The following is a 23,193-nucleotide window of genomic DNA, read 5'->3' on the forward strand; positions in this document are numbered from 1 at the left end:
GGACCCTGCATGTAGTGGTGTCGTTGTTCAGCAGCCTGCCATGCTCTGCCGACCTTGGGACTTACAATGGATTTAAATTAATGGCTCGTCATGTGGTTTGGTAACATTGGGACGTGACTTTTTACCTGTCAACCTTGGGCTTGGCTGCCTCAGCAGCCAGCAGCTGTCTGAGTGAAGAAAAGCCTCTAGCTTCAGTGGGCTGGGAGCGGGAGGCAGAGCTAAAGCTCAAGACTGAGGGGCTTTCACCCACCCCCTAGAGCCTGGCACTTTGAACTTGGACTTAAAGCCTCCAAACTGTAAGAGAATAAACTGTTTGTTCAAACCATCCCATTTTTGGTATACTCCTGTCAAAGCAGCACTAGGTAACCAGAACAACTATCTTCCCCACCAGCCTTTGAAGCATAAAGACTATTTTAACATTCTCTGTAAGCTTAAGATCTAGCACAATTCTAATCCATTCAAAGCACATACTTAATAAATAAATGCTGGATGAAAGAAAGAATGGTAGTAAGCACATCCTAGAATCTGTCAATTGTGGAAAATTGGTAGGAAATCAATTGAAGTAAAAAGACAGAAATTTAACTATAATTGAATGCCCCGTTAGATACCCCAGTAAGCCATTTCATGGGCTTTTTTTCTTTTTTTGAGATACAGTTCACATACCATAAAATTCACTCTTTTAAAGTATGATTCAGTGGGTTTTAATTTATTCACAAGGTTGCACAGTCATTACCACTATGTGATTTTAGAACATTTTATCACCCCCCAAAAAATCCCTGTATGCATTAGCAATCACTCTCCACACCTTCCTTCCCCCTACCCCTGGCAACCATAAATCTACTTTGTTTTTATGATCTGCCTCTTCTGGGAATTTTACATAAACTGAATAATAAAATATGCGGCCTTTTGGGCCCTATTGCATTTGGTTACATGATCTATGTTGCAGCATGTATCAGTACTTCATTCCTTTTCATGCCTGAATACTACTCCATTGTATGATTATATCACATGTGGTTTGTCCATCAGTTGATGCACATTTAGGTTGTTTCCATTTTTGGCTATTAAGAATGATGCTATTCAAGTTTTTATGGGAACATAAGTTTTCAAATCTCTTGGGTGTACACTTAGGAATGGTATCTCTAGGTCATTTGGTAAATGTTCAATTTCTGAGTAACTACCAAAGTGTTTTCCAAAGCAATTGTACCAGTTTACATTCCACCAGCAACATATGAGGCTTTGTTTTCTATATCCTTGTGAATGTGTTATTGTCTATCTTTTTTATTATAATCATCCTAAGGGACATGAAGTAGTATCTCATTGAGGTTTTGATTTGCATTTCCCTAGGAGGGGTCTCTATGAGTCAGGTCCTACTCTACGGCACACAACAACAAAAAAAAAACTGATGTAGAACATCTTTTCATGTGCTTATTGGTCTTTTGTTTATCTTCTTTGAAGTGGCTATTCAGATTCTTTGCCCATTTTTAAGGTGCCCATTTTTAAATTTGTCTTTTTATTGTTGAGTTGCAGGATTTTATATATATATATAAAACCAAACCAAACTCACTGCTGTCCAGTTGGATCCGACTCATAGCGACCCCTCCTTGGGTTTCCAAGGCAGTATCACTACGGAAGTAGATTGCCCAACCTTCCTCTGAGGAGAGTGGCTGGTCAGTTTGAACCTCCAGCCTTCTGGTTAGCAGTCAAAGGCACTACACCACCAGAGGAGAGATATATATATATATATATATATATATAATATACACGTCATAAAATTTTCTTAAAAATATGATTTGCAAAGATGTCATTGGAATTGAGGTCAGGGTGTTAGAAACATTATCAGTTGATTTTTGCAGTCAATGGTGGTGGGTCTGAGTCATATACAAAATGGGCCATATAAACATGATCTCTAAGGTTCTTTACTCTGAAATTCTATGATTTAATAAGCCTTTTTGTTTTACTAGCATCAAAAAAAAAAAAAACCCCAAGAGTCATGAAAAGCCAATTTTCTAAGTGTTAAGACAAAAGGAAGAAGCATTCACTAATGGAAATCCCCCTAAGTCCTGGGACTGATCTTTCTGGAAGTTTCTACCCATATTTATCAATGAATAAAACTGATATGCTACTATAGGCCTTTTAAAAAAGGTAACATTTCCTAGTTCAGTAGTTCAGTCACTACTTTTCTTAAAGTGGAAACACAAATACGAATATGAAATAAATACATAAATACAAATAAATATGAAAACATGAGTTGTTTCTTTCATCCTAGGTAAATCAGAATGATGTTATACTAAGCTAAGACCACTTACTTTCCAGAGGCTGTCCAGTACACACACAATTATTTTGCCCTTAAATGCCCAACAATTTGCCTAAAGCAAATATTCAGAGATACACATAAAGGACAAATATACCAGATATTTCAAGGGAATCATTTAGGAAAAAGATTATACCTGTTGAGAACCGTACAGACCATGAAACAAGTAAACTAGGATACATGAATTGTCAACAAAATATAAATGTGGTTTTAACAAGAAGTTACAAAAAATGCAAACAGAAGATTTCCAATTACACATTTTACTGAAAAAGTTAATTCAATATATATAAATTATACATATACTTAAAAAAAAAAAACCATGTTATTGGTAAACACTGAACTTTTCATACAAGGATTAAGTTTTACTCCTTCTTGACACCTTTATATAGTTGAAATCTGTGAGAACTGGAACTCAACATGGCTGCCTTGTTTTTTCTGGGTTTCCCAAGGTTTCCACCTTTGACATGGTACAGTCTTACCACTTTTCTGTTGCTTGTCTTAGTGGAAGATATTTGAGTTTTCCTTCTCTGGCAGGTTTCCACCTTACATCAATTGTGGCTTTCGCAGGTTTTACTTTATTTCTAGATACAAATTATGCTTGAGAGTAGGGTCTCTAGTGTCCTCTGGTGAAATTCCATGAGCTTGGGTGTCCCAAAAAGGTACTTCAGGTCCTACAGCTGAATAACTGAGTAACTTTAAGCAGCAGAATCACTGCCTATTCAAATTGGACAAGTCGTAATTTGCTGCCTGTCCCTCTGCCTTGGAGAAAAGTAACCTCAAGGACGGTCCTGCAGACACCCAGCCAGATGCATAGGAAAAACACTTTCTAAATTTTTATTGTCATTATCTCCTTTAAAACAAACAAACACAAAACTGTCAGCATAAGCAAGATAACTAATGTGGGAAAATACCTAAATAAATGAAGTTATAATCCAACAACAACAACAAAAGGCTAACAGGATGACTTAGAGAGCAAGAAACCTTTCTTGGGGGTCCATGATTCTTCCTCGTGTTTTCATAATAATGGATACTACTACTCTGGTCAATACTATGTCCTTCCACAATTTCAGGGGGAGAAGATGACCTTTTCCTCAGGCTTCAGGAAGCAGCACTCTTCCAGGCGGAGCCATTTCCCAAAGCAGACATCAACAGAGTCTAAGTTCATTTTCCAAACCAAACAATTTGGACTTAAGGTTCTTCAGTTCTCCTTGTATCTTATGTGCCCGTCTATTGCTGTCACGGACCTCACAAAGAATGGCAAGGTCCTGGTCTGTTCGGGCATTAAGTGTTGTCTAGAAGTTTTAAAAAAAAAAAAGAAAGAAGTGATTATGGCATATGCCAGAGAGAGAGAAATTAGTCACAAAGACTAAGCTCTGTCAACCCTTCTTTATGAACTCAAATCACTGAATCTCAGTGACTAACTAAAAAGAAAATACAGAATTTGAGCAGAAGAGGCATGGGGCTCTTTGTTTTCCCATACAATAGTAAAAGAGCCTTGAAACAGATCAACAACCAACAAATAATGGGTAAAAAGAGAAACCAATGTAAAAATGTTATTGGTAAATTTGCTAAAGAAGGAAAGAAAGCATCTCCTCTTTAATTAATCTTGTTTGAAATACAGTGATCATTGAGGGTAGGCGAATGACTGGTTAAATCTAAGAAGGCTTTTGAGGCAACTTCGACTCTAAATAAAGCTGAATCTGATTTGGAGAAATTACTTTATTACTCAATTACTCACTTTCCTCATTTGTAAAACAGACATAATTCTTCTAATCTACTTCTTGAATTGGGAAGGATGACAATTTTTGATAAGTTTAGCACAGATGCAAGGACAGTGATGTAGTTGTTTTGGTTACCTAGTGCCATTCTGACAGGAATCTACCACAAATAGGATGATTTAAAAACAGGAGTTTATTCTCTTAGTTTGAAGGCATTAAGTCTTGAGTTCAATATGCCGGGTGCTAGGGGCTGGTTGAAAGCCCCTCAGCCTTGGGCTTCAGCTCTGCCTCCTGCTCCCTGCCCACTGGAGCTAGAGGGTTTTCTTCACTCAGACAGCTACTGGCTGCTGAGACTGACAAGCCCAAGGTTGACAAGTAAAAAGGCACAGTCCTGATGTTACCAAACCACACGGCAGGCTATTAATTCAAGTCCATTGAAAGTCCCAAGGTTGGCAGAGCATGGCAGGCTGAACAACAACCAGGGTACATGCAGGGTCCAAGTGTGCCATCTGCTAGAGACCATTCCCAAAGCTGTTTCTTATATACGGGAAGCAGACCATATCCCTAAAGCAACTACTCAGCTGCTCCAATAGATTCCACCATGGAGTTAACTACCCTCTCACCATGGGGAATAACTACATTCAGCTGCCCAACCACTCAACCAGGTCCAGCCAAGTTGACACACAAAGTTAACTACCACAGTAATCTTTTAATTAGTTATGTGTATTTTTGTTTTCCCCTTCTAGTGTGTAATTGTTAAACTGATTTCCAGTGAAGCTTAAAGTTGATCCATTAGTACAGTACTTACTGCCAGGGAAATAGCACTTCCTTCTTCTGAATAGTCTTCATGACTATATTTCCTTACTTCCACGCCTTTCTCCCTTTTTGGTAAGTCAGAATAAGCAATTACCTTATATAGCATTTGCTCTAAGTCTTTAAGTTTCTGCCGGAGAGTCTTAATATCTGTCTTAAAGCCTTCTACTTCCAAGATACGTCGATTCTCCAAAGCTTCGTACCGTTTTGTCATCACCTGTAAACGCTTCCCCATCTTGTTAGTGCGATCCTAAATATGGGAAAATGGGAAGGCATTTAATGAAGATGAGGGAGGCATTTCCCTGAGCAGTCTATACCTCCCACTCCATCATAAGTGGCAGAGAATTTTGTACCTTGAAGATCTCTCTCCTCACACTTTCTTCCTCTCGAATTCGGGCAAGTTCTTCTTCTAGGGAAATGCACTGCTCTTGGTACATGTTGGAAAGTTTTTTTTCTTGTGTTAATTTATCCTTCAGGGTCTACATGTCAAAAGGGGGCAAAAACACACACATACACACACAAAACATTAATATCAGTTCTACAATATAGGTAATTCAAATAGTACTTAGGTAAAGAAAGGTAAGATTTCCAGAAATACAAAATGAGTTAAGGAGTAAGACAGCAAGAAACTTGTCTGAGGAATACTTCTTAGCCTGCTTTCTAATACGTACATGGCAGAAATACTTCAAAACAAAACAAATATATCTGGGTCTGTGAGGAGTCATGTAATGGAGCTAAGAATTTGTCCCAAGTAAGATATCACAATATAAATTTTGGGGCACATTTCTAAAGTTCTTTAAAAAGGAAGAAACAGCAACAACAACATCACCTATTGTAAGTGTTCCACTGAGCAGCCAGAATGATTTTTTTCCCCAAATTTTTTTTATGATTTGGGTGAAAGTTTACAGAGCAAATTCATTTTCAATACAGCAGTTCATACACATTTTGATTCATGACATTGACTGCAATTCTCCACAATTTCATAGCTCTCTTCCCACTTTCTCCCTGTATCCTTTTTTCCTATGCATTCCATCTCCCTATGCAAATATTGCCCTTCTATTCTCCCATGATTGATCGTTCTAAAGAGTGTATCTACCTGATGTAAATGTCCACCCTATAAGCCTATCAATGTTTGTCTGGAAGCTAGTGAGTTCAATCCCAGACGTGAAGGCTAAATAGGGGCCATAGTCTCGGGGGTTCTCACCAGGCTCTATCAGACCAGTAAACCTAGTCCAGGATGATCTTTTTAAAACCTAAATTACATCATACCACTTCTTTGCACACAATCCTTACCGTGACCTATAAGGCTCTCCATGATTGGCTACTGTCTACCTCTCAAACTACTTAAGAAACTAAAACCAAACTCACTGCCCTCGAGTTGTTTCCGACTCACAGCGACCCCTCCTTGGTTTCTGAGGCAGTATCTCTATGGACGGAGATACCCAATCTTCCTTCTGAGGAGTGGCTGATGGGTGTCAACCGCCAGTCTTCTGGTTAGCAGTCAAATGCCTTAGGCACTATTCTCAACCCACTTACTCCTTGCTTATCCCTCTATAACCACATCGGCATCCTTCCTGTGCCTTGAATATCCTCCAGGGCTTTTACACTTGCTCTTCTTCTGCCTAGAATGCTCCTCCCCTCGGTCTGCAGGACAAGTTTCAGGTCTCAGCAAAAACATCACCTCTTAAGACTTAAAACAGTGTCCCTGTTCTACCCTAAACATTGGCTTCTAACAACTACTGTTCTTCATATAATCCTATTTATTCTTTATATACCTTGTACATAATACCTTGTATTTCTTGTATATTTTGTAACCTGTAATTTTCTTACAGGTTATTTGCTAATCTGGGAGCATTCTTTCTGTCCAATTAAAATCTAGACTCCATAAGGCAGACCTTGTCTAACTTATTTCTGCTGTAGATTAAAAGCCTAGCCTATACATAGCAAGAGTGCTGTTAGTATTTCCTGAATGAATAAATCAGTAGTCTAATTTTCTACCCTAAATACTACGACTCTTTGAAACCTACTGCTTGAGGCTGCTGCTATGAAAGCTTCTTGGAATTAATGGATCTGGTACAACAATTTTTAAATTCTTCGGAATTTTCTGAGTTCTTTCAACCCTTCCAGAAAATGAAACAATTTCTGTAAGATGTAAGGAAACTACCTTAATATAGTCATTTTGATTATGATGACTCTGGTGTACAACTGGCCAAACTTTTCCAGTTTTATCTTCTTTCTTCTTACACTGCAGCCTGTATTGCTTAATCTTTGACATCAAACAATCCTTTTCAAGCATCCATGACTTCTCTTTATGTTGGTTTTCAAATTTGAGTTGCAAAAAGTCTTTGGTGCTCTCATAGAGTAGTTCTTGGGTGTGATGGAGACTATGAAAGAAAGAACATGAAGAACACAACATGCCTGACACCTAGGGTTATTCCAAACAAAGGGAAGACAGAGGTTTTTCTAAAACTGTGTATTGTATAAATTCTGTAAAATATTACTAGCAGTTTAACAAATACATCTGGTCTGATCACCGCAAATCTTACAGGTTTTACCAGACAAAGTATAATATATTTACTCATGCACACTGGTTCACAGATATTTTCCTAAGTGCTAATTTCAGGTGTGTAATTAAAAGAATTACAGAAATACATAGCTTGCATATGTATGGACTATTCCCAGGAACTAGACTGTTACAATGAAGAACTAAACCATGGTGTTCTAACTGAGGGTTAACACAAGTTACAAAATGTCAAAACAACTTTGCTTTTGTTTGTGCTATGCTCAATGGATGAACTACCCTACATCAAATCTCATCCCATCCATTTTTCAAGATCAACATCTTCTATGAAATTATCCTGACAACTTCAGTCCATTTTAATTTATCCATTTTCTGAAACTCTCTCAGTTATAATCTGTACCACATAATTCAATGCTTGCTTATATACCATAATATGCCATGTTTTAACTGTCAACATGTATGTTTTCCTAAACTGACTGAAGGCATATACCTTACAAAAAAAGCACCAAAGTTACTGCCTTTGAGTCGAATCTGACTCATGTTGTTGTTGTTGTTGTTGTAACGTGCCGTCGAGTCGGCCCCGACTCATAGCGACCCCTCCTTGGGTTTCCGAGGCAGTATCACTACAGAAGTAGGATTGCCCAACCTTCCTTCCGAGGAGTGGCTGGCGGGTTTGAACCGCCAGCCGTCTGGTTAGCAGTCAAGTGCTTTAGCCACTATGCTACCAGAGCTCCTAATCTGACTCATAGTGACCCCTAATTGGGTTTTCGAGGCAGTATCATTATGGAAGTAGATTGCCCAATCTCCCTTCCAAGGAGTGGCTGGTAGGGTTGAACCACCAGCCTTCTGGTTAGCAGTCAAATGCACTATGCCACTAGTTTTCATTTATTTTTGCACCATTACCACAGACTGTCAAAGCCAATACCAATTACTGGACATACAGAGGCACTAAATAGATTCTTGCTATTTCTTGATAAGGACCTCTGGTGGCACAGTGCATAAGGTATTTGACAGCAAACCAAAAGATTGGTGGTTCAAACCCACCAACTGCTCCATGGAAGGAAGATGAGGCAATCTACTTCTATCAAGATTTACTACCTCGGAAACCCAATGAGGGTCTCTATGAGTCAGAACTGACTTGATGGCAGTGAGTTTTTGTTAGTTTATTTCTTGATATTTAGAAATAGACAAATGATGTTTCTGTTTTCAAGAGAATACTCCTGGGAGTTAGCAACTCATCTATTTAACATCAACACCCAGAAAAATACTATATCAAATGATCAAGCCGCTTGCAAGATTATCACATACCATGAAGCAATCTCTGTAGTGTTCCAATGAACATGTAATGTCAGATCCACTTAATTCTTTTTATGAGTAACAGAGTATAGAGATAAAGGGGAAATGATAGCATAATGCCTGGCACAAAGTAGAGTAAATATCACCAGATGAATATAGATATTTATTCAGTGTATGTGTATATATAAGGAGAAAGACTGATTCAGTTACCACAAAGCTATCTCCTGCTTTCAATGAGTTATTTCATTCTGTCTTACATTATGTTCTCAGTTACAATCTGGCAAAGTATGGTCTCATTAATGTACAAATAGTTTGAAAGTGACACACAAAGGGCAGTCATTAATGGTCTTGGATTTTATGCCATTCAATATCCTTAGGATGACCTACGTAATGGTAGGCACAGATCACGTGCTCAACCATGCAGATGGTGCTAAATTAGGATGTTATTAATATTCTGGAAGACAGAAATAAAATTATAATTTACTGTGAGAATTTAGAATTCTGGTTCCCTAAGAACAGGGAAAATCCAATGAAAAGTCAAGATGCTGTGTTTCAGTACAAAATGCCAAAAAGAAAAGATGGAGAAGTACTAGCAAAACACAAAACATATCATAGTATGCTAAAATAAGTAAATAAAATAGCCTGAAAGGGCCAGAAAACATTTTCTATCCTCTTTTGGTCACTGATTCTATCCTATCCAATTTTAACCACTGCACTTTAAAATGGAGGTGAAGACACTAGAAAAGTTTGAGAAGGCAATTAGAAGATGATAAAGGGATGAATATGTGAAATGAAAAAGTATTTTAAAATCTAGGATGTTTAATACAGAAAAAGGCAGTAAGATGCAACTTGATAAAGACCAATCGAGTAACTAACCAATGTGTATTGTGTGCCTATTATGCATGCAGGGTAGGGCAGAGAGGCTTTAGTAAGACCCTGGGAACAAAGACATAATTACCACAGAGTGGATAGGTGTCATCATAGAGGCACCTAATCATTATGGGAATGTGGACTAGAAAGAACTTAATTCTGCCTGGGAAAATCTTCAGGGAAGGGGTGACAGTCCTTAGCATGGTGCCTGCCACATAACAAGAGCTCTGTAAGTATTATTTGTCTGGCTGAAGCAGAAGGTTAACTATACAACAGAGGTGGAGCTGAGCAGAAAAGGTCAATTTGCTGTCAGATGATGAAGTTCCTAATATCTCAAGCAAAGGTATCAGGATTTTATTATAAGGTAAATGGGGGCTATCAAATGTTTTTAAGCCATCAGTAATTCTTGGTGGAAGAGCCAACTCACAGCAGTGAGAAAGACTATAGAAGACAAAAGGACTAGAGAAAGAAAAAACAGATTATTGAACCAATGTAGCAAGAATGAGAGGGCAGAGAATGGATTTGAGATGCTTCTCAGGCATCCACTTGATAGGGTCTGGAATTAGGGAATAAAAGAGTGAGAAGGTAAGGATGATTCTGACATTTCAAGGGAAACTGGGTAGATGGTGACATCACAAAATTAAATGGTAGAAAGAGGTAGTAGGTTTGAGATGTGGAGGGGACTCTTTGTTGGAGGAGATGATCAATTTGGTTTCAGTCATGGCACATTTGAGGTGGTCAAGCATATTCAACAGAGGATGTCTGTCAGGCACAGATCTGGCCAGTGGAACCAGCTGAAAGGCTGAGGAGGACTAGAAAAGCAGAAAAGCCAACAAAGCTTGGCGGTACAGAAAACAAAGAAGATTTATTTAAAAGAAGGGGCAATCAGTGGTGTCAGAAACACAGAAAGGTACTGTCTTGGTTCTCTAGTGCCACTCTAACAGAAATACCACAGGTGGATGGCTTCAACAAACATGGATTTATTCTCTTACAGTTCAGGAAGCTAGAAGTCTGAGTTTAAAGTGCCAGCTCTAGGGACTGAGTGAAGGCTCCTTGACCTTGGGCTTTAGCTCTGCCTCTTGCTCCTGGTCCACTGAAGCTGGAGGTGTCTCTCTTGCTGGCTGCTGAGGCCGACAAACCCAAGGTCAACAAGTAAAAGGGCACTAAACAAAACAAAACTCACTGCCATTGAGTCGATTCTGACCCATAGCAACCCTCTTTGGGTTTCCAAGGAGCTCTGGTGGTACAGTGCATAAGGCATTTGATTGCTGTTCAAACCCACCCCTCCTTGGAAGGAAGATTGGGCAATCTACTTCCGTAGTAATACTGCCTCAGAAACCCAAGAAGGGGTCACTATGAGTCGGATCTGACTCGATGGCAGTGAGTTTGGTTTGGTTTTTTTTTTGGGTTTCCAAGGTGGTAAATCTTTATGGAAGCAGATTGCCTGGTCTTCTCTCTGCAGAGTGGCTGGTGGGTTTAAACTGCTAGCCTTCTGGTTAGCAGTCAAATGCCTTAGGCACTATGCCACCAGAGCTCCTTGTGAAAGGGGCACAGTCCCAAGATTATCAAGCAATATGGGAGGCCATTAGTTCAAGTCCAGAAATAGTCTCAAGATTGGCAGACAACATGGCAGACCACTGAGATGAAGACTTGGCTATGGACAGGGTCCAAGCATGCCAAAAAGCTGAGAGACCTTTCTCAAAACTTCTTATATACTGGAAGCGGACCATATCCCTAAGGCAGCTACTCAGCTGCTCACAGTAGTTCCACCATAGAGTTGATTACAAGTCTCATCATGGGGAGTGACAAGTTGACACACACCCTTAACTATGACAGATACTAACTATAATAAGGACTGGAAAGAGAGAACTGGTCTTAGAAATTAAGCAGTCAGTGATGGCCATAGAAAGGGCATGTTTAATAAAATGGTGGGGATGAAATCAGATCACAGAATGAGGAATGGCAGGCAGGTAAGAAACAAATGCAGTCATCATAGTGTTCACATTTTCCTTTTTTTGCCATACAAGTATGTAAGGTCATATTTTCCCATATTCATGAGGGGTTAAACAAAACAAATCCTTCTACATTAAGTCAGATAAAAGCACTTAAGCACTAGAATCAAGCTAAAACACTAAAATCGTTAACAGGACCATGTGGAATACCCACCAGCTGTTCAAGAAGAGAATTAACAGGATTCTTGGATAAAACCTGGGCACTCACCTACATAGAGGCAGGGTGTCAGAAGAAGACAATTTTTTCAAGGTCCTTTTCAGTTCCATGATATTATGTTGCTAAAGTATAGGACTGTTATTTTATTTTAATATTTTATTGTGTTTTTGGTGAAACTGTACACAGCAAATTAGGTTGCCATTTAACAATTTCTACACAATTTGTTCAGTGACATTGGCTATATTTTTCACAGTGTGTCAATTTTCTCATTTCCATTCTACTTGTTCTGTTTCCAGTAATCTAGTTTCCCTAACCCCTTCCTTGCCTTCTCATCTTTGCTTCTGAATAAATGTTCACAGTTTGCTCTCCTACAGAAGATTTTTTGAAGAAGCACAGTACTCACAGATGATATTGTTTATTTCATGAATCTGTTATTTAGCTAAAAGATAATCTCATAGAATAGTTTTGGTTCAAGGTTTAAAGAGTATTTCAGGGCTACAGTCTTGGGGCATCAACTAGTCTAGTAAGTCTGGACTTTTCAAGAATTTGAGTTCTGTTCCATACTTTGATCTCATTCTATCAGGATCCATCTATTGTGTTCCTAATCAGAACGGTCAGTAGTGGTCACCTGGAACTCTTCTGGTTTCAGGATAAGGACTGTTAACTTTTAAGCTCCTCAGAAAAATAAAAAAATATTTTAGGTATAGCTTTTCTTGAACACTCACTTTTTGGTCAGCTCTTTGATTTTCTCCTGATTTCTCTGGTGTTGAACTTGTATTTCCTCAATGCAAATCCGCCTATCTTCCATGAGTCCTTCAACCTGTTCTCTCGAAAGCTTGGTCTGTTCTTCCAGCTGCGCCTGCAGTGCTTCCACCTAGACAGGCCAACAAGGGTGAGGGGTGCACTTCTGCTTCCACTTACTTCTTACCTGCAGATGCAACCTCTAACAGCATGACTTGCTCCAGAAAACGTAAAAACAAACCAAACACAGTGGCAAAATAAACAGTGGAAAATCTCAACTTCACCCTACTTAGTATTTTACAGCGTTAGGCTACATAAGAGCAACTCTTTGTCTATGATAAGCCCATGACCTACCACACAAAGAAAGCTAGAAAATCATTTTCCCCTACCTGAGGATTCTCACCTTTTCACTATCTCCCTTTTAGAACTTTTAGGGTTCTCTCCTTTTTAAGACTCCTTAGTTGCACAGAAACAGAATGATTCTTTTCTTCATTTTTTAGTTTAAAAAAGTAGAGTAAATGAATAGGAATATGTAATTTACTTTTCTGAGTCTAGATGTCATGACTCTAAGTAGAGATACTGGCCAAAAGTAAAAACTGTCATTTCACAAAGGGCAAGGTTGTAGTTACTTCTTGGTTACAGCCAGCTACCCACAGGGAGCGAGTAGTTGAACCTGTGGGCTCGGGACCATAGTCACAGGGGACATCAAGCTAATTGGCATAACATACTACATAAAACATTGTTCTACCTCCTACTTTGGCGAGTAGCGACTGGGATCTTAAAAGCTTGCAAAAAGCCATCTAAATGCAATGATGGAAGACCCTTGTTAGAGCAAAGAAGAATGAAGAAAACCAAAGATTCATAGAAATAATTAGTCCTAGCAACTGGTACATCATGCAATCTGCAGACTATACGACTATGAGACTAGAAGAACTAAATGGTGCCTGGCTACCACTGTCAACCACTTGGAGGGGGATCAATGTAGGAGATTCTGGGTAGAGGAGAAGAACAATGTGGAACAAAACTCAAAATCATTTGGGGGGGAAAAAAAGGGGGAACCAGGTTTGCTGGTCTGACAGAGCCTGGTGGAACCCCTGAGACTATGGCCCCTAGCTGCCCTTCAGGTCTGGAATTGAACCCACACCTGTGGCTTCCAGACAAACAAAAGACAAGCATATGAGTTGAACATTTACCTGAGGTAGAAACACTCCTTGGAGAGATCAATCATGGGAGAAAGAAGGACTGTGTATGCACAGGGAGACAGCTCAGGGAACAGGAGTGCATGGAGGGATGGACAAAGGGAAGAGGTAACTGTCGGGAGGAAGTAGGAGGGGAACTGTTGCATTGGGATAAATTGTAGTCAATGTCATGAGACAAAGTATATGTGAACTGTTGTATGGAAAGTAAATTTGCTCTGTAAATTTTCACCCAAATCACAATTTAAAAAAAAACAAACAAACTGTCATTTCAATCAATGGACTCCCCTAATAAGGACAGTGCAACCAGTAGAAAAATCAAATTCCAAATGACATATAATTACCTAGACTTTAGTACTCAACCTAAGTGCCTGTTCTGGTTACCTTGTTCCGCTCCAACAGAAAATACCACAAATGGTATTTGAACAAACAGGAGTTTATTCCCTTATAGTTTAGAGGCTTTAAGTCCAAGTTCAAAGTGCCAGGCTCTGGGGTCTGGATGAAAGCCCCTCAAACTTGGGCTTCAGCTCTGTCTCCTGCTCCCAGCCCACTGGAGCTAGAGGCTTTTCTTCACTCAGAGAGCTGCTAGCTGCTGAGATGGACAAGCCCAAGGTTGACAAATAAAAAGGCACAGTCCTGATGTTACTAAATCATATGGCAGGCCATTAACTCAATTCCACTGAAAGTCCTAAGGTCAGCAAAGCATGGCAGGCTGCTGAACAACAATATGGCTATGTGCAGGGCTCAAGCGAGCCATCAGTTAGAGACCATTCCCAAAGCTGTTTCTTATATACAGGAAGCAGACCACATACCCAAAGGCAGATACTCAGCTGCTCACAATAGATCCCGCCATGGAGTTGATTACCAGTCTCATCATGGGGAATACTACATCCAGCTGCCCAGCCACTCAACCAGGCCTAGCCAAGTTGACACACAAATGTAACCACCACAAAGCCCATCAACAGATGAATGGATAAACAAATTGTGGTTCATACACACAATGGAACACTGTGCAACACTAAAGAGTAACAATGGGTCTGCAAAACATCTCACAATACAGATGAATTTAGAAGACATTATGCTAAATGAAATTAGTGAATCACGAAAGGACAAATACTCTATGAAAAAAAAAAAACACTGCTATTGAGTCAGATCCAACTCATAGCAACCCCTCCTTGGGTTTCCGAGGTGGTATCTCTATGGAGGGAGATTGGCCAAACTTCCTTCCAAGGAGTGGCAGGTGGGTTTGCACCACCAGCCTTCTGGTAAGCAGTCAAATGCCTTAGGCACCATGCCACCAGAGCTCCCTAAATATTGTATGAAACCACTACTATTTAAAAAGAAAAACAAGAAAAAGTTTACACACAGAAAAAAAATTATTTGATGGTTAGGAAGGATGGGAAGGGTAGTGTAGGGATAATACTGATTAGATAGAATATAGGTGTTAATAATGGTGAAGGGAAAGACAATACACAATATGAGGGAAGTCAGCACATGACCAAGGTAAAAGAAGATACTGAAAGGAATGCAAAAATAAAGGGCAAATATAGTAATTACTGTAATATGGACAAGCTATATTATAATAGCATTGTTGCTTTGTTGTTATGTGCCCTCGAGTCAGACCCGACTCATAGCGACCCCTCCTTGGGTTTCCAAGGCAGTATCACTACGGAAGTAGATTGTCCAACCTTCCTTCCAAGGAGTGGCTGGTGGGTTTGAACTGCCAGACTTCTGGTTAGCAGTCAAGTGCCTTAGGCACTATGCTACCAGAGCTCCTATAATAGCATTATTATACTAGAAATATCTAAGCTGGGTTGTAGATATTTCTATATCATAATTATATTATGTATATAACTATATATATATATATATATATATATATATATATAGTCTACATAATAGATGCTGCATGTATACTAATATGGACAATAGAGCACAAGGGGCACAGTCATGGAAACTTCTTAGACAAAACCAAAAACCTCATGGGACAATGTTCCTAGGTTCGAATGTGAAGGACCATAGACCTGAGGGACACCTATGCTAACTGGCACAACACAGTTTGTAAAGACAATGTCCTGTATCCTACTTTGGTGAGTACTGTCTGAGATCTTAAAAAAGCTTGCAAGCGGCCATTGAAGATACAACTATTGATTTCTTCCCATCTGGAGCAAAAGAGATGAAGAAAACCAAAGACTCAAGGAAGCAATTATTCCAAAGGACTAATGGACCACAGGAACCACAGCCTACATGACCCCGAGACCAGAAGAACTAGATGGTGCCTGGTTACCACTACTGACCACTCTGATCAGGATCACAACAGAGGGTCCCAGACAGTGGGAAAAAAATGTAGAACAAAAAATCAAATTCACAAAAAAGACCAGACTTGCTGGTCTAACAGAGATTGGAGATACTCCCAAAACGATGGCACTAAGACATCTTCCTGACCTGGAACTGAAGCCATTCCCAGAGACCACCTGTTAGCCAAACAATAGGCCCATAAACAATAAGGAACTTGTTACTTAGAACAATCGATTATACAGATCAAAAGGACAACATTTTCCCAAAAGCAAAGATGAGAAGGCAGGAAGGGATAGAAAATTCAGACAAAAACAAATACAGAACCCAGGGCAGAAATGGGGAGAGTGCTGACATAGTGTAGGGAATGTAACCAGTATCATGGAGCACTTTATGTGAGAACTATCAAACGGAAAACTAATTTGCTCTTTTAACTTTTACCTAAATCACAATAAAAATTAAAAAAAAAAACCCACCAAAAACCTGATGTCCTAAATAAATGTACTGTACCAAATGATAGTCTATCAGCACGGACAAGTTTCCTTTGCATATCCCTTAAGCCAAACACAAAAGAAATTTTTACTTTATGGTGCTTTTGTTGGGTAGGGCTTAGCATATAAATTAAATGAACTAAGGTTCAGAGTAGCATTTCTACAATGGTCAAACAGAGAACACTGGTTTTAAAATATGAGCTCTTGAAGGTTCCTGGGTGGTGCAGACGGCCTGCATTCAGCTAGTAACCCAAAGTTGCCTGTTCAAACCTCCCCAGTAGTACCCACAAGGTCATGTCAGGTGAGTGGCTTCTATAAAGATTACAGCCAACCGACTATGAAACCTAAGGAGTCTCCCCAAACGAATACATTAAAAAAAAGAGAATGTCTCAACAGAATGCATAAAAAAAAAACGAATGTCTCAATAAAATATTAGCTCTTGAAAATTAGGAACAACCTCACTTTTCTTAATCATGTGATGTCTAGATACACCCTGTGTGCAAGGAGAGACTCATGACACTAAAGGTATGTTATACAAAGCTAAGGTTGTGGACTAGTCTGCCAAAACAAATTCTTTACTTGTAGGATAAGTGTCTCTATATATCTTTGGTATTGTTCAGGACTTTCTTCCTTCTCTCTCATTGCTGGTCTTCTTTTGTTTATTTTAGAATCTAAAATAGAAAACAAAAATTAGTCAAAAAAACTTTTCTCATCTTTTTTTCTGCTACACAGGTGTCAGTATCCCTTGCATGGAGTGTGGTTCCACTTACCTAAAAAAGAAGGAAAGGAAGGAAAAGGAAAGTATACACCAGCTATAGTGCTTAATTTTTCAAATAGGAATCTCTATAAGAGAACTCTGTAGGATTTCGCTTGGATAATAATGATATCTCTTTTTACAGAATGAACTGTTAAATTTTCCTTCGGAGTTGTGTTTATTTTCTCTGTAAAGTACTATTTAGTCAGAACAGGCAAGGAATAATAAAAAAAGCAACTAAATTTAAACATTTTGGTTATGAGATATCATCCAATATTTAGAAGATAAGATTATTTTTAAGATAGTTGTTATGCTGGCAAATGTCTAGTTGTGTATGTTTTCATCATGATAAAAGTGGAAAAAAAATACTAAAATTGCACTGAACAAAATTTAATTATTTGGATGATTCAATGAGCTTAGAAGGATCTCAGATCACCAGAGCCACTGTTAAGGACATTAATTATCACTGTACAGTAGAGAAAAAATTCTAATGATTTACATTGTGATTCTGAGTTCTGGATCAATGCGCATTTATAATAATATGGTTGTTACCTGCTTTTAAAGTTGAATATTCACTATGATCACGTATATTTACAGTCTGGATAGTCTTTTGGGGAATGGTAACCTGAAGAAGCAAAAAAAAAAAATGTGTAGAAGTGACCTTCCTATAAATGTAGTATTTTACTTTTTAGCCTTAGTCCCACAGCTCAGACATTATTCAGAAGCTGAACTGGTTAAAAACATTTTTTGTGTGTTTTAGGTGAAAGTTTACACAGAGAATTAGTTTCCCATTCAAAAATTTACATACAAATTACTCTGTGACACTGGATGCTACCCCCACCATGTATCAGCACTCTTCCCATTTCCACCCTACCTTCCCCCTTTCCAAAGAACTCTGGTGGCGCAGTGCATAAGGCATTTGACTGCTAACCAGAAGGCTGGCGGTTCAAACCCACCAATCACTCCTCAGAAGGAAGGTTGGGCAATCTACTTCCATAGGGATACTGCCTCAGAAACCCAAGGAGGGGTTGCTATGATTCGAATAAGACTTGATGGCAGTGTGTTTTCCCCCTTTCCAAGGAGCTCTGGTGGCATAGTGCCTAAGGCAGATGACTGCTAACCAGAAGGTTGGTATGCAATCTACTCCCTTAAAGATTTACCACTTCAGAAACTCAAGGGGGTCACTATGAGTTGGAATCGCCTCCACAGCAGTGAGTTTAAGTTTTTTTCCCCTCCTTTCCATCCCTCCAGTTTCCCTGCCCCTCCTTCCCTTCTTATCTTTTCTTTTGGGCAGTTGTAAATTGGTTAAAGTTGAGATATTCATATAAGGTTATCATAAATATGAGATGTCACATAGGAAAAGTAACAAATTGGATGAAACCCAGTCTTGGTGATATAAACTAAAAAAAAAATAAAATAAAATTGCAGGGCTATTTAGCAACACCCGATAAGGCTTTCAGGAAACATCTAATAGAAACACAGAAATATATATGTATATGTACATGTGTATGTATGTTATGTATAGATGTACATAGATGTTCACTGAGGCATTGTTTATAAAAATGAAAATAGTACACACACATAAATAATGCCACATGACTGGAAAAAGGGTTGAAAGTATATATAACAAACTATTAATAATAGTTTATTCTGGGGTATAGGATTATGAGACTTCTACTTTTATATGATACACTTCTATAAATTTGTATGTTTGTTTTTAATAAAGACGATGCATTACTTTTGTAATCAGTATAAACAAAGATTAAAAAAGAAATTCACGTACTGAAACATGCTCCCACAGTATGTCTGCTCCTACTTTCCTCTCTTATTTCAGCCACAACATCCACTCTCCTGAGCTCTAGGTTTCTAAATAGTAAAATGGGGTAAACAACACTATTTCCTAAGGCTTTTCAAAGAAAAGAATGAAATTATAATGCTGTCTGTAATCACAGAAAGGTCTTTGGTAACTCAGGCAAACTTGAGACAATTATGGCTGAATCTGCATCTATCTTCTTTAGCAAGTACCAAAGTTGTTCTGATTATGGAACTTAGCCTGTACTTTATAAAAGCCATACTCACTACGCTATACCAAAGAGTACTTACTTTGTGAGGAGGCTCCTTATAAAAATAGGTCACTTCTCCAGTGTCTGTTCCCACAAGAGCCAAGAGACTTTGAATCTTTTTCTTGTCTTCTACTTCCCTGCAATTCTCATAGAAAGTAAGTAAAAATTATGTATCCAGAATACCCAACATTTTCTGCTTAAAAGCTCTCCCTACTGACTTACTTATTTTTAAAGTAACAGGACCTCAAATTATAATTGAATAGGATTTATCTAGACCTTAGCTCTACCTTTTTAAAGCATCAGGTATTTGTATTCAGGAGTACTGAAAGAAGCCAGGAAATAATTTCTTAGACAGTTCTAGAAGGGACCTGTAATGGATGCTGGAATGCTCTGCCCAGACTTCCCTCTTTAGGACTGATGGTCTCATTCCCCCAAATGCCAGGAATGTTGCCTGCCTATTGCACATACCTGAGCCTCTCTCCAGAACTACCTTCAGCCCAGGAGAACTGCCTCCCCCAAGTTTATGTCCCTCATTCCTCAGGGACAGACTGTATCCAATGCCTAGTCAATGAGGGGGTACAAAAGCCCAATCTCTTAGCTTCAATTTAGGATATCTCTGAGCTCTGATACACCATCTTCAAGAAGACCAACAGCCATAAGCTGGCAAGTTGATCACAATGGACCCTGGAAGAGGCCAGAGGCAGTGATTTACCTTGACTAGGACATATTCCAAACTTGGGTTTGCTTCTCTGTCCTTATCTGGCCCCACTATTCAAGGACTTAGCGTGTTTGACCCACTGACATGAAATCCCGCAGAAAACTCCAACAGATCATTTTGAATTTGTTTTGTGCACAGTGTGAGGCATGGATCTGTTTCATTTTTCTGCAACTGGAGATCCACTTTCCCCAACAGCATTTATTGAAGACTCTTCTTTCCCCACTGAACAGATTTAGCACCCTTGCCAAAAATCAGTTGACCAAAGAAGTGTAGGTTTGTGTCTGCACTCTCAATTCTGTTCCTTTGGTCTATGTGTCTATTGTTACAGAAGTACCAGGCTATTTGGATTACTGTGGCTGTATAGTACGTTTTAAAATCAGGAAGTGTGAGTCCTTCTACTTTTTCTTTTCTTTCAGCATTTCTTTAGCTATTCAGGGCAGCTTGTCAATCCACATAAAGTTGAGGATTGTTTTTTCCACTTCTGTAAAGAAGGCTGTTGGAATTTTAATTGGGACTGTGCTGAATCTATAGATTGCTTTAGGTAGTACTGACGTCTTAACAATATTAAGTCTTCCAACATACAAACAAAGAAGATCTTTCTGTTTATTTAAGTCTTCTTTAATCTATTTCAGCAATGTTTTATAGCTTTCATTCTTTAAATTCTTCATGTCCCTGGTTAGATTTATTCTTAGGTATCTTATTCTCTTAGATGCTATTGTAAATGGAATTGTTTCCCTAATTTCCATTTTGGATTTCTCACTGCTAGTGTATACAAAGCCTACCAATTTTTGTTTCTTGACCTTATACCCTGCAACTTTGCTAAATACCTTTATTAGCTCTAGAAGTTTCTTGAAACTTCTTTCAAGTTTCTCCAGGATGAAATCAACCAGAATACCAAAAGAGCTGTTTTGAGATAGGGTGAATTTATCATTAAGAAGCAAGTGGATCTGAGCAGTGCAAGAAATACACTGTAGAAGATGCTATGGTGCACTTCTCAGATGCTCCCTTTGGGACCAAGACACCCATCCCCAGAAGCTGAGTCCTTCCTAGGTATTGCCCTTGGCTGAAGGGTGATGCCTTCTCTCAAGTTTTCACCTCTTCCCTGGGAGCAGCCTGCATCCAATGACAGGTCAATGTGTGGACATAGAAGTTCAACCCTTTTGCCTCTAAAAGGCCATTCCAGCCTCAAAGCTCCCTGTGGTGTTGGCTAAGGCTTCTTTTACCCCTGTACTGCAGTTCTAATTCTCCCTCTGCCTGTATCTGCTCATAGGAGTTATTCCTGAGAACCTCCACAATAATTACCCTGCAAGCAAATCTCCACATTAGAGTCTGTTTCCTGGGAATAAAACCTAAATGAGTGACTGAAGAGATATTTATCTTGTCTAGCGCTCTGGTGGTGTAGCACCTAGGGCATCTGACTGCTACCCAGAAGGCTGTTGGTTCAAACCTACCAGCTGTTCCTCGGAAGGGAAATTGGGCAATCTACTTCCATAATAATACTGCCTCAGAAACCCAAGGAAGGGTCGCTTTGACTCAGATCCAACTCAATGGTAGCGTGTTTGGTTTTTGGTTTAGAGTAATTTAGAACTATAACTCCAATGTTACAGTGAAAAGAGTAAGGCTGATTAGAAAAGTATTGCTATGGATTGAATTATGTCCCCCCAGTTGTGTCCCTTCTCCTACTAGGTACCTGATTCTCAACCGGTCATTTTCTGAGTAGAGGCGTAAAACATGTTCTCGTTCCTGGAAAAGGCAGATTTGCATATCACTTAGAGCTTTCTGCAATTCAGCAATCTCTTCCTCTTTCTGCTGCAAATCCCATTCTAATTTATGCTGCAAAAGAAAAAAACAGTAAGGCAGCTGAAAAGATAAAGTCCTTTACAGGGGTATCTCTTACTGGCTATGGAGGAGTCAGTTCATGTAAAAATATTCCAAAGTGCATAGTTTCTCCAATACAGAACTCAAATGTCAAATGTCAGCAAAAGACTGTGTATAGACTTGCCATTAAAAGCTACAGGATGAGTGTGAAGTTGCATATAATACCAAAGCTCTAATACCTTCCTTTCAGAGATTATAGAACCCCGCACACCATTATGACTCACTCATTTTAGTCATACACTATTATTATGCTTTCTCTATATAATAGGGAGCTCTGGTAGTGTAGTGCCTAAGGCACTTGACTGCAAACCAGAAGCCTGGCAGTTCAAAACCACCAGCCACTCCTCGGAAGCAAGATGGGGCAATCTACTTCCTTAGTGATACTGCCTCGGAAACCCAAGGAGGGGTCGCTATGAGTTGGGTCCGACTTGACGGCACATAACAACAACAACTATATAGTAAGTATTGTTATGACATTCTGGAAAACAAAAATGAAAAAGATATGAATGAGTCTTTTCTACAAAGAGCTTAGGAATTTCGTGGGAAGGCAGACATGCAAACAATTAACATAAAAGAATTATCTAATGGAGGAGTATACTTGGTAAAATGGGGAAAGTGAGGCAGGAGCAAATTCTTTGAAGGCTGTTTGGGAAATCAGAGAATACCATCAAAGAGCTGAAACTTGAAAGTTGACTAGAAGACTGCTAGAGAAATAAGCAGAGGCTGGGAACTCTCAGAAAAGATAGTAGTAAATACAGAACCACGAGGAGCCCAGTATGTTAGGCAAGTGCAAGTACTTCAGTATTGCCAGAATGAAAAGAGTGAGGCTGATTAGAGAAGTATTGTTATGGATTGAATATGTGCTGTAAATCCCATAATACCAGTTGTTTAAATCACATTTGAGAATAAGATTTTGTTATGTTAACAAGGCAGTATTAGTGCAGGGTGTGTTTTAAGTCAATCTCTTTTTAAGCAAGCAGCAAGCAAGTACAGATGGGGGAAGACAGATAACACGCTACATGAGATTTCCAAGGAACCAATAAACAGAAGCTGAAAAGAGACAAGGACTTCCCCCAGAGTTAACAGCGAAAGCCATTACCTAGAGCCAGCACCTTGAATTTGCACTTCTAGCCTCCTAAACTGTGAGAAAATACATTTGTTTGTTAAAGTCACCCACTTGTGGTATTTCTATTATAGCAGCACTAGATAACTAAGATAAGCATGACACTAAGACAAGAAGAATCACTGGTAGTTGGAAAATTTGGCCTTGGTGACAGGAATAATGCTGGAACTCGTATGGTAGAATTTTGCAAGACCAACGACTTATTCATTGCAAACACCTTTTTTCAACAACACAAA

General features: G+C 39.0%; 1 protein-coding gene across 1 annotated transcript in view; it reads right to left on the minus strand.

Annotated features, from left to right (window-relative positions):
* Window positions 1-3,456: 3,456 nt before the first annotated feature.
* The window catches only part of CCDC77 (coiled-coil domain containing 77), a 47,773-nt gene continuing 28,036 nt past the window's right edge, over window positions 3,457-23,193 (minus strand). Inside the window, exons 3-11 of the mRNA XM_007937048.2 lie at window positions 21,647-21,789; window positions 19,279-19,375; window positions 17,728-17,800; window positions 17,001-17,092; window positions 12,424-12,572; window positions 7,007-7,226; window positions 5,196-5,321; window positions 4,940-5,092; window positions 3,457-3,603 (exon numbers count right to left, since the gene is read on the minus strand). Of these exons, the coding sequence (XP_007935239.2) occupies window positions 3,457-3,603; window positions 4,940-5,092; window positions 5,196-5,321; window positions 7,007-7,226; window positions 12,424-12,572; window positions 17,001-17,092; window positions 17,728-17,800; window positions 19,279-19,375; window positions 21,647-21,789 (1,200 nt within the window). The remainder of the gene's footprint in view (window positions 3,604-4,939; window positions 5,093-5,195; window positions 5,322-7,006; window positions 7,227-12,423; window positions 12,573-17,000; window positions 17,093-17,727; window positions 17,801-19,278; window positions 19,376-21,646; window positions 21,790-23,193) is intronic.

The sequence above is a fragment of the Orycteropus afer genome, unplaced genomic scaffold (assembly GCF_000298275.1).
Source record: "Orycteropus afer afer isolate SDZICR_OR568_19922 unplaced genomic scaffold, OryAfe1.0 scaffold00040, whole genome shotgun sequence".
Classification (NCBI taxonomy): Eukaryota; Metazoa; Chordata; class Mammalia; order Tubulidentata; family Orycteropodidae; genus Orycteropus; species Orycteropus afer.